Source organism: Dermacentor albipictus, chromosome 5, assembly GCF_038994185.2.
Source record: "Dermacentor albipictus isolate Rhodes 1998 colony chromosome 5, USDA_Dalb.pri_finalv2, whole genome shotgun sequence".
In the NCBI taxonomy this organism is placed as follows: domain Eukaryota; kingdom Metazoa; phylum Arthropoda; class Arachnida; order Ixodida; family Ixodidae; genus Dermacentor; species Dermacentor albipictus.
In genome coordinates, this window is record NC_091825.1 from 135,573,729 (window position 1) to 135,585,984 (window position 12,256).

The 12,256-nt window shown below is 49.1% G+C and overlaps 1 protein-coding gene across 2 annotated transcripts in view; it reads left to right on the forward strand.

Moving 5' to 3' along the window:
* The first annotated feature begins 275 nt into the window (after window positions 1-275).
* The window catches only part of LOC135909248 (atrial natriuretic peptide-converting enzyme-like), a 33,206-nt gene continuing 21,225 nt past the window's right edge, over window positions 276-12,256 (forward strand). The window contains exons 1-3 of one of the 2 annotated variants that reach the window (XM_065441129.1): window positions 276-574; window positions 7,596-7,721; window positions 8,642-8,803. In XM_065441129.1, the coding sequence (XP_065297201.1) occupies window positions 7,643-7,721; window positions 8,642-8,803 (241 nt within the window). In that variant the 5' untranslated portion in view covers window positions 276-574; window positions 7,596-7,642. The remainder of the gene's footprint in view (window positions 575-7,595; window positions 7,722-8,641; window positions 8,804-12,256) is intronic. The other variant, XM_065441128.1, reaches the window with a different exon arrangement.

Consider the following 12,256-nt stretch of genomic DNA (forward strand, 5'->3'; position numbering starts at 1 on the left):
GTTCTCGTTCCTTTTATGTATTTCCTCCTCTCTCTCCTATCCCTCACACTTCGACTGGTCCCTCTTTCCTCCGGTTCATCGAGAGGTACCGGCGCTTCTAAAGATGAGCGGATCGGAGAAAGAGAGAAGGGGCGATAATGGTCTTCGTAAAGAGAGGTAAGAAGAACGCGCACTCTTCGCAGTGGCCGGTGCTACATCAGCAGCAGCAGCAGAGGAACCGCGCGGCGGTCTGGCGCGCCGACGGAGTCTTTTTCCCCCTCTCCCCTTAAGAGCGGCCCCAGTGACCTGGGATACGCCCGGCTTCGAGGAGGGATTCGCCGTCAGTGGAGGCGCCAGATCCCCATCACCTGCGCTCAGCGACCGAGCTTGGCCTCTCCGCCGGCGCGTCTCCTCCGATCGTCTCAGCGGCCCATTGACGCCGATCGGCACGCGAACGAACGAAGCCAGCGGAGGTGTTCGAGCGACCTGCTGCTACCTCGTCCCGTCGGCGTCTGAAAGAAAACGACGCAGACCGGGCGGCCCACGCGCTTCTTCCAAGGCATCTCCGGTACGCCGGCGACGACGAAGTGAGTCGGTACGCGCGCTCGCACGCTTCCTTCGGCGCGTAGGTGCGGCGCGCCGCGACGGTCACTTTCTCCGCCACGCTCGCGGATGTTGCGGGAAAGCGTGAGCTTGTCAGCCGCTGAAGTGTAGAAAGACGACGGTATGGGAAGTTGTATTGCCAGCTTGGTCGAACCGTGGTATAGCCTTCCGAGAATGCGATATGAAACTCTGTGGATAATAGCAGCCGAAGAAGACTCTTTACGGACGACGCGCTTCAATATATCGAACGCTGACGGGATGGAGTTTCGGGGCTCTACGAAGTGTGGCTTCACGGCACACCAAAATGGTGCAGCCAGAGACAGCAAATACTTGTCGGCTTCTTGTTCATCTGCGATGTATACGGCTGTTGAATTTCAAAAGAAGCCAACAGTCACAGGAGTGGTCGGAATCTAAAGTGGAGTGTGCAATGTAGCTGGTGCGATGAGAATGCCTTGAATACCTGCGACACCCCATACTATTCCGCCACAAACGTGTGCCTCGCAGACGGGAACAATCGTACGCTTATTCTACATTCGTCTGCAAAAGTCGACCGCTTAAATATATTCTATAGGCAGGGCGCGGTTCGTATGATTGCACCACTGAGGCCACATTGCGAAGCGTTCGGCGTCCGCGCACGTTGATTTACAAACACGCATAACAGATTACCGAAACTTGACAGATAAACATATAACTGTCTTTACAGCGTCCCAAGTAATGTTCGCAATAAGAAAAATGCTGTGATGGAGGGCTTTGGGGTTCTTTTGACCACTTCACTTTTTTTTTTAACGTGTGACTTTAAATCTAAGCGCACGGTAGTTTTTGCATTCGGGTCCCATCGGAATACGGCCGTAGACGTCGGGAGTCGAAGCTGCGCACAGCACCTAAGAGCCACTGTCACTTATCTGCACCTAGCGCGTTTGTGAAGTCGTTCGAAGTGTTCTCTACAGGTAACGGCAAACAACTTCTAGAATGCTGCCCGATAAGACATGATTAAACGCGTTTTCGATTTGCAGCAGCGAAGGCAGAATACTTAAATATGCGCACCACGGTGTGAATGCTGAAGTTTCGACATTAAACTGTCAAACGTGTTCGAAGCATTCGGCTGTCCCTATGTCACGCATACTCAAGAGCGCGAATTTGTCTTATCTAATTTTTGCGTAGTCCTGTTTGCGCTAAGGTTTTTTTTTTTTTGGTAGTAGAGAGGCCTCGACTTGTCTCTTCAAATGTATTTTGCTCAACCGACTTCGAGAAGGTGCTTTGGAAAGACCGTCGTAAGACAGGTTAGTTTTGCCCTAGGCTGATGACCGGTCGCTGCGACAGCCATGTCTTCTCGGTACAAGAGGAACCGCAGATTCTGACATTTGGTTCACGCGCTCAGTCGAGGGACCATTGGTTCGAAGCTATGCCATGCGCTGGATTACGACCGAACGCCTCTAAGTCATAACCCCGTGTAAGCAACGCAAGGATAATGTGTGCACTTGCAGAGAAAGCGGGTAAGATTAGCTCCGGATGCACTGTGCCAAATGATGCCAAATGAACCCCGTGAGCACTGCACCCGAAGTCGAGCATTGCAGGCGCCCAGTGACGGCTCTATCGCACTCTTGACGACAGACGTGAGAATTGTATACTGACGCACAGTTGCAGTGAGACCTATCCCGGCCACGCAAAATAAGTCTGCAAAGGAGTCTGCAAAATAATGCCGCTCAAAGAGGAGTGCAGTAAGTGTCCTGGTCAACTCAAGTGGAGGCTGTATATACTTATATCCTTTGTGTATTGACTCACGAAGCTGGCTGAGCAGCGTTCATTGCACTGTTACTGTTACGAAATTGGCTTTGAAAGTTGATTGCAAATGCATTGGTGTCGTACTTATGAAAACTTGCAGTAATCGGGGCTCCGATTCACAGAGATTTTCGTTCATGAGGATTGTGTTTGCTAATGATCGACTATATCCGCTAATTTTTGGCGTATACCTCTCATACCTCTTAGGCGCATACGAACCGCTTTTGTGAATATGAGCAGAGCTGCGTATGAAATTAAATATCGAGTTGACGTCCCCCTGAATCACGTCTCTGCAGGACATTAGGGACTTTTAGCGGTGCTACGGAAAGTACGGTATACGGTACGGTAAGTGCGTAATACCGTACCGGTCGAGGACTGCGCATGCGCGAACTGTACCGTACGGTATGACTTTCCGTACGGCATACGAGGCGGTAAGGCTCGGCTAGCACCGTGTGTCGCGAGCTGAGCTGCACCAAGCCAAAACAGTGAGAAGCTGATGTCGGCCACAGAGTCCACCTCTCGCGTGCTTTTTTTTACCATGATAATACCAAGGCAAGAGGTTACTTTAAACCACCATCTGCGGGGCGACGAAATGACAAGTAAACAGTGGCATAAAAAAAAACCAGGTAGGTGGCGCCATCTAGTGATGCAGAGTTTACTTAGAGGGGACACAGAGTTTTTATTGCAGTAACTAACTATATTCAACTTATCTGCTGGTGTAAATTGTCAGCAGCGGTGCAATTTACAAGAAACAAACCCTTTTTTATGTATTGATTAGATAAAAACACCTATGTAACAAAAGGTTTCACCTGTTGCATGACGAAGTGTCACAAGATGTCGCCACCGGCCTTGTGACTGGTGTCTAAGTTTACCGTAGCCGGGCCCTTTTGTAAAAAATGATGCGTGTATGAACAAGCTAAAGCTTTCTAGTATTCGTCAAAATGAATATTTCGCGCTCAGCGCATAGTTATTGTACTCTGTAAAGCCCCAATGTTAGACGCTATCATCATTATCAGATTACCGTACGCATCGAGCGGCACACGCAGCTAAAACGTCTTCGGTCATTGCGGTAATTTAGTACGGAACAGTAATACCGTACCGTATACCGCGCTTACCGTACCGTAATAAGGCACTGCTAAAAGTCTCTATTGGTCGTAAGCGTTTCTGAAAGTTGTGACGATTACCGTCTTATCACGCGCAGCTATAGTGTTTCCTCATGACGATGCGTATAACACGCAGTTTTTTTTTTTTATAAGGAAAACGCTGCAGAGAGGATATTTTTTGGCGCCGCAGCGCCAATTTCATTCAAATTGATTGAATTTAAAAGGGATGTGAAAGACCTATAACGACTGGTGAATAAAAGGAATCTTCAATTTCCTACTAATGTATCCAAAAAAAGGAAGAGAGAAAGCTCAAATTAACAACGCGCTGAGCTCGAACCCACAGTTCTCAAATTACGAAAATGTACGACTAGAATCGACACGAAGGTGCCCGTATCGTACTCTCGTGTCTGTCATTGTTGCACCAGTCCACACTTCTGCGAATGTCCGTGCTCGTTCCACTCAAGCAAAGCCAAACTTTCGTATATTGACATCATTCGCGAGGCTGATTCGCCGATCGTCTCCATGCTCTAAAGCAATGTGACGTCACGTGTATGATAGACACATGCCCAGAGTTGTAAGGCAGAGGGCGCCATTTAGTAAGTTGCGCTTGATAACCTACAATTCTGAGAGGACTCCCCAGTGAGTCTAGTGTATTTGTGTCACAAGAAGCGAGCGAGGTCTGGTGCCAACCGTAAACACATATATTTCGCATGGAGTGTTTCGATCCTCGACTGAGTGTCTGCGAATGCGGATATATACCGGCTGGATACAGAATTTCTAAAAATCAACCCGTGGCAGAACACAATTCCAGTCTTGAGATGGATTACTGCAAGAGGCGGACATCACTTGCACGGTGAATCGAAATGCATAATCTAATATTTAAGTTTCACCGAATAACGTTTTTAAGTGACTACTTCACAGCACATATTGCTATTTGCGAATTGTAGCCGGTGAATTCGCAAGACGCATTCACCTGGAACGAACCCTCAAGATAACATCAGTTTCGAGTTGGTGATTCCCAAAGTGTGTGAAGATTTTCAGTATACTTTCGTGCTTCAATGCATAAAAGTGCTTTTTTTTTTAGTGGCACAATAGTGAATTTTTACCGCAATTTTGACTGCGGATATAGTATATCAAAGCTGGTGCCATCCTCATAGTTAGTCCCAACGGGGTATGTCTCGCAAACTCACCGGCTACTATCCATAAATTTCAGAATGTGTGATAAAACAGCTGGTTAAAAACTTAACTTCAAATGATTTCTGCTCAAAAATCAATTATCCATCTAGACTTATCTGTATATCACTTACACCTGTTCGAGAAATCAGAATTGTGCTATCTGCTACATGCAATTTCTAAAGATCCGTCCAGTCTGAAACAAAAAAGAAGAAATCTAATTACCTGGTTACACACTGTGACACAGACACCGATAGCAAGCGGTTACTGCACCGTCTTAAATCAACGCAAAACAAATTATGTAAAGGTTAACTATAAAATCGAGGTATACACCGATGAAACTGCGAATAGCTGTTTCGACACAAGCGGGGTTTCGATATATCGGGAAAAGACGTGAAACCGAAGAACAGGTGGCGACGCCGCATAGAAATTCCCGCACCAGCTTCCCGTGACGACATATATATTAGCGTTGTCTCGGCCAAGCTGTTTAGCGGCTTACAAAAAAAAAGGGGGGGGGGCGGGGGGAAGATGCACTGCATTGAAAAATGAAGGGAAACACGGCCTGGCAACTTCTGTATGATCTTCCTGTAAATAAAGACAAAGAAAGAAAATTAAGGGCAGAGAAACACAATGAAGCTCGTGACGTCATAAGTACCGGGCTTAGATAACGCCTCCTAGATAGCAGGCCTGTGCACTCTGCTTTATGACGTCATGCTACTTGGACCGAAATTTCCGCTGCCAAGCCCGCGGCTTACTTGGGAGCATCCCAATTAGATTGTCCGATATTCGTGCTTTTTTGGCGTCAGACGTTCTGTCGGCGTTGTTTACTAAGCTTTGTATGCATATATAGGCCTAAATTTCGAAGCAATCATATATATATATTAACGCAGAAGGCAACGAGACTCTGAGAACTTGCATATAATCACCGTGAATTGTGGCACTACGCAATACATGTTTGAAGCCATAGAGAACGAGTTCGCTTAGGCAAATCCACGCTACCCCCCCCCCCCCCCACCGCCCCCCTGACGCTGGCTGAACCGTCTCGCCTGCAGCTCGCGTAGACACTAGCGCCAGAGTCCCCCTAGTTAATATTGCAGGAAGCTACACGCGACGTGCGAGCGAGATGGCTCGCAGCAGCCGCCTGTGGCCACACAAACAGAGCAGAGTCCATGCCAATGCCGCCGCCGTGGTTGTGTGTATACGAACTTGCAGCACCAAGAGTAATCCAAGCTGGCGCAGGCGCCGTTGCATATATATATATATATATATATATATACGTCGCAGCGCGGCTACACGTCTCCGTTGCAGTTGTGGCCCTTCTCAAGTATACAGTGTCAAATGTACGCAAAATGCTGCCCAGTACCATGCGATACCGCACACTGTAAAAGCCTGCAAGCTTTCCAATAAGGATCCACTCTGCAAGAAGACTTATTCGACAAGGAGATAAGGAAGGTGCAAGGTTGGGCGAGTTGGTGATTCAATATCGACATGTTTGCACAGCGCAAAAGACGAGGACTGAAGGAAGAACACAATACAGCGCCTGTGTTGTGTTCTTCCTTCAGTCCTCGTCTTTTGCGTTGTGCGAACATGTCGATATCGACAAGGAGAAGACACATCGAACGTTTCAGCTAAATTAATGAAATGCTTGGGTTTAATGTGGCAAGAAAACCACGATATGATTATGGAACACATCGTTAGGGTGGTCTCTCCTGATTAATTTTGACCACCTGGTGTACTTTAAAGTACATCCAATGTATGTACACGAACGTTTTCGCATTAAGCGCTCATCGAAATGCGGCCGCCGGGGCCGTATATTGAGCCCGCGATTTCGTGCTTAGCAGCGCACAACGCCATAGCTACTAAGTCACCGTGGCGGGCCGAAAGTTCTTCATGTTCATTTTTTCTTTTTTTTTTCCCATAGCCCTGTGTGTTGAGTAGCCAGGCATAAATAATATGCTGTATTGCAGTATAACCCTGTTGATACATTTTTTAGCGGACTACGCAAAAATAACGCATAATACGGGAAAACGTAAACTCCGATAGCGCATATGGCAGCACTGTATAGATCTGGCTAAAAGCTAACCTTACACAAAACTTTATTTGAAGCTGAATAGAAACCCAAGGAACTATTGAAAAACAAGCTAAACAAAACTCGCTATTGCTGCTTGGCAATAGCCATTCAAATTTTAAACGCTTTATCTTTTTTTCTTTTGGTCGTAGCGGGGGGTCGCACTAAATGAAGCGTGTCGCGTCACAAGGCTGACATGTAATAAATACACTTGGGAGCGTTTTAAACTGGTGGTCGTAACATGGTTGTTCGGCGATGAAAGACCTACATATAAACGCTGAAGTGAAGAAGCACTCCCTATTTGGGCGGTTGCTTTCGATCGCACTGGTATGTAAAATAAAGTAGGTGTGACAGAAATGACGTATTGCTCCTAACGTGAGCTTCTAAGGTGCGCTTCCACAATGTGATTTTTTTAGCTGCTTGCGCCATTATGGCAAACTACATGTACTTGCACGCGTATCTTTCCTTTTTTTTTTTTTAGTCTAAGTGCAGGTCAGGAACGTCATCGAGTTTTTGTATTAAGTTTATGCTGTTAACCTGTAATTATTGGGAGGTTATGAAAACGAACATCAGTTATTTTATCGCACCGGGGATAAAACCCAACTGAACCGTTCTCTCTAAACAGGAAAAGGAAACCGGAATGGAAAAAGAAAATAATTCGTTCGACTCTCTACATAACATTAAATGAAACGAAATGCTTTTACCAGTCACTATATTTAGCGCCTCCCTTGAGAACATCAAAGTATGGCCTGGGGCCGCACGTCTAGACTGCTGGAACCACTATAATGCGCTGTCGCGCAACTGGTAAAGATCTATGCCTGTACGACAGGGCAATTGGGCAAGAAGCCATTCTGGCCAGAACCAACTCGCAGGTTCGCCTCCTTCTGCAGGCGATTCCGCGTTGATCTCGGCCCACAGCTGAGCCCTTCTCGAAGCCATGGATCTCGGAGGCCGGCGCACGTTTGAGCTCTTGCTGCACCTCGCACTGGCCGGATTCGCCTACACCTACTTCAACGGTGAGTTGCCCACCCGCTTCCATAGAATGGAGGCGCGAAGAGTCCATCCGGCCTATGCGCGGTCTAGTTTTCGTTAGGTTTTACAAAGCGGTCACGTTTTCCAGTGCAACATCGAGATTTATTATAAGCAATGTTACACCGAGAAAGCAAAAAACATTGAAACAAAGTGACCTGTCAATATCATATATTATTCCTAGAAAATTCTATTTGCAGATGTCTAGCTGACAAAGTGTTTGGTCACTAGCGGTAAAAAATGAAGAGCAAACATCTCTTAATTGAACTTCGCTCTGCACGACACCGCGTTGCCGGTAACATCAGCATGATGTTACCGTCATGGAGTTAGTGAACGACAAGCATGAGGGGAACGGGAGGGGCTCAATTTAGTAACATCCACACAAAGACAGCATACAATCAAGCTAAGGAAAGCGCAAGGAAAATTAACTATGCATTCTTGAAAGAATGTTGAAATCATTAAGACTGGCGGGTAAATTTGTGATAAAACCTTATATTCTTACTGAAGGAAAAGGGAAATGGAAGTGTACGTACGAAATAACAAATTGCCATCTGCTGTTAGTTCGGCTCCCACGCACCAATGCGTGAAAAACACCGTCCGGTTCTAGCTTCGTGGCTGCGCGCAACACCGAAAAAAAAAAAAAAGCTTTTGACCCCACCTTGTACACACACGGGTCGAGCTGAGTCAACGTATTCGGTGCAGGCGGGTTGACCCGTCCCTACTCGGCACTCGCTCAGCCCCGTACCGGCGAGAGCGTTTACACAAAACCGACCGGCGATCAAGTATACGTTGCCACAGGTCGACCCGGCCAGCTAGTTCCATGCAGACGTCCTGCGCCTGTGCCACACCTTCGGGAAGTTTATAGAGTCGGCACGTTCACTTGTATGTATATGCACACGCGGCGCAGGCGCCGACAACTCGCTGTACACGCTGGACGGGCTGGGCCTGCCGCTGGTGCTGCCCGGCAGGTACCCATCGAGTCGCAGCCACGCCAGAAACGTGGCCAAGTTCTACGGTCACCCCGTTCTGCCGAGGACGTCGTGGATGACCGAGAGCTCGTACAGGTCAGGTACGTGTGCCACGCTCGTGGAAGCGATGCTGCTGTAACCGCTTCAGTCGTCGAGCGAGATCGCCGTCAGAACTCGCCTCGCGCTGTGTTATAGGACGACTGTGTGGCAGTGCGCGATTATCATTCGACAAGAGGGCGACGTCACGTTCTCTATAAGCTTGTTGCCGGGCAAATTGGTTTTTGGTAGTAACGCGATACAAACTGTAGCAATTAGCTGACCGGACGCCGTATTCACGAGGCTTTTCTCTTCGTAACTGCTGTTTGCCGTTAACCGGCTGCGTTCAGTAATAGCATGTCCAACACTGTAATTGGCAATAACACATTCTCTTACGAACAGTTGCATAACGTGAGAACGTTTTTGTGAAAGAGAGACCAGACGAGTGGAAGTGGCGCAGTAATGACATCATCTTAAACATCGGAAATATGTGGGTAAAGTTTCATCTTGACAATTATCTAAGCTGCAGCCAATAAGGAGCGTGGTCGCACGAATGCGCGTGCCGAATCACACGTCTTTCCGTAGCAGAAAGTAATTTTAATGCAAAAATTAAAATTAAATTAAATTATGGGGTTTTACGTGCCAAAACCACTTTCTGATTATGAGGCACGCCGTAGTGGAGGACTCCAGAAATTTTGACCACCTGGGGTTCTTTAACGTGCACCTAAATCTAAGTACACGGGTGTTTTCGCATTTCGCCCCCATCGAAATGCGGCCGCCGTGGCCGGGATTCGATCCTGCGACCTCGTGCTCAGCAGCCTAACACCATAGCCACTGAGCAACCATGGCGGGTAATTTTAAGGCAAAGACCACATATATAGAGCGCTGGAGCGCGTTTCGTAGCTTCCTTGCCAGATTGAAGCAATTCAACGAAGAACGGCAGCCACTTTTCCGACCATATCCATGCAATCCAAGGACCGCAAGACAGACACATACAACAAGACGCCCGCATGCAGAGCGGGATAATGTTTCGCGTTGTGATGGACTCTCGCAAGCATAGTCAACGACTTGAGAAACTACAAGCAGTTCGTCACGCCAGCGGGCCAATGACTGACCAGGTGTTGTGTGGTCGAGCGGATAAAATGACAACGCAATACCAAAGAACGACCTCACAGTTATAAGGTCGACCCGCACCTCATTTAATCGGTTAAATTTCAAGAAAACGAGATTATTTGATTTTTGAAGGGCAAGGTGAATAAAGCGACGTGAGTAGCTGGCTGAAGCGCTTAGAATAACAGGTCGTTACTCATCTCACCATTAGCTATAGCGGGCGATAAAGGCACTCGGTGGAAGACACCGCTTCTCTATATTCGCCTTAGCTAGGAGAAAGCCGTATCTATATGCAGAGACTATACAGAGTACTTGTACAGCAGACCAAAATACCTGAGTTCGGTATTCTTTACTCTACGGGCGCATATTTCAACACGAACCCCCGTGCTTATTTTACTTCACCCCGACGCATACGGTTGGCGATCAAAAGCACCATTTTCAACCAGGAAATGTATTGAGTGCATACCTTATCGCTTGGAAACACAGGAGACAGGTGGCATTTTTTCATTCAAAGCATTTTATACCCTGGCCGATAAACGAACAAGCGTTAGATTTTTTTTTTCCTTCTTCCAACCGTATACTGTGTCACGCGCATGCATGGCCAGACTGTTAAGCTAAACGGCCTGGTTAATAAACACCGCTCTCAGGAGCACAAGGAAACCGTGATCGCGCAACCTGTAGTCATCTATCTGGTCCTTGCCCTGATGCCCCACAAATGGCGTGCTGCAAAAGCGTATCAATCCCCGTTCGCGTCTAATGTTCATCCTACTCGCGGCTCTGAATCACGTTGGAGGGGGGGGGGGGGGTGTATGGGGGGACAACGTCCATCGCCGAAAATTTCCTTCTCACAAACACTCTCACATGCTATAAGAGGACGCGCCAACAAAAGCGCTCGCCGTGCACATTTAGTCTAATCATTATACGCAAGACCGGTTGCGCCCACCCACCCGACTGCTCCACCCACCTTATGTCGAAGTATCAATTAGTGCTTTTCCTCCAGTGAACCACGAGCTCGCTCGCGTGTGTATACACAGCAATCGGTCGCCGGCTACGCGATGCATGTCAATGGTTCACGAGGCGTAAACAGACACAAGGGGCCCTTGAACCCGGGCGCCCAGCAGGTCGATCAGCGAAGACGAAGGGCAGCGAGAGTAAAGGATGTGCGTGCTCGCCCTATAGCGAAGGACGCGTATTAGCGAAGGACGTTCGCCGCGTGGTGAGGGAGTGCCACCGATTCACCGCGCGCGCGACTCCGCGGCCCGTCCCACGATCACGCCGCTGCGCGGACCGTGTAAACACACTGCAGCGAAAACAGGGACGCTGCAGGCGAGGAAGGCGAAAACAGCGCCGATCCGCGTTTGTTGCTCATACGTGCGGTCTGCATGCGCGCATACATTATGACGGCGGATAGTCGAGAGGGACCACAAACGGGGTCGCGTTTCGCCGCGCCGTCAAACAACGCGGGCGCGCGCGTCTTTCGCCGATTCTTATTTTTCGGACAGCTGCAGCGGGGCCGCGATTACCATGCGCCCGAGCGCGCCCTCTGAGAATTAAGCTCGGCGCATCCTTTCACTGGCGTGGACGAAGCGAGAATAATAAAACGAGAGGGCCGTCCGTTGGCGTGCTGCTTCTGCTGACACCCCGTCATGAAACATCCGCGATGACAGTCCTGGCTTGCTTGCTTGCTTGCTTGCTATAGCCTGCTTGCCCCGTCGCTGCTACACGTGCAGGCGTCTTGGCCACGCTCTGGGATAACGTGCGCGCTGGGGGTAATGAGTATACCCGCCTAGCACGCATCACGGGAGGAGCTCCTGTGTACACGGCTGCGACCCTCATTCTCCGCATCTCCGTAGATGCCACTCGTGCTCTTCCAGGTTAATCGTCCTCGCTGGCCGCTGCGAGCTTCTCCCCCGGCCGTCGGGCGCCCCGTGGACGTGACGGGGGGACAAGCGACCTGACACCGAAATGAAAACACCCGCTGGGCCTCCTCATACACCTGTACGCTTGGCGGGAGTGCGCGCGTCGTATGTGCACACTTATATATATACTTACACACGTGCACACACCGCGCGACCCTGAATCGCTCCGTCCCTAGCCCGAGAGAAAACACGTGCGTCCGGCAGCCCCCGTTTGTGTGCGCACGTGGTCGTAGTTGCCGTCGCACGCGTCGACGTATCGTCTACGTACACACGCGGCTTCGGTCGGTGCCGACCTGGCGCCGAAATAAACGACGCCGAAAGCGTGTCGGCGGCGGCTCCGGTTTAGTTTCGCTCGGTTTGTAAAACGCGGACGGGGACGAAGAAGAATTCGGAACGGCAGAACCCCGCATCAGATCAGATTCACGACTCGCTCGATCGACTCTTGCCTGCAGAGCAGACGGGGACGCCCCCTGGAGTTATTCTTCGGCT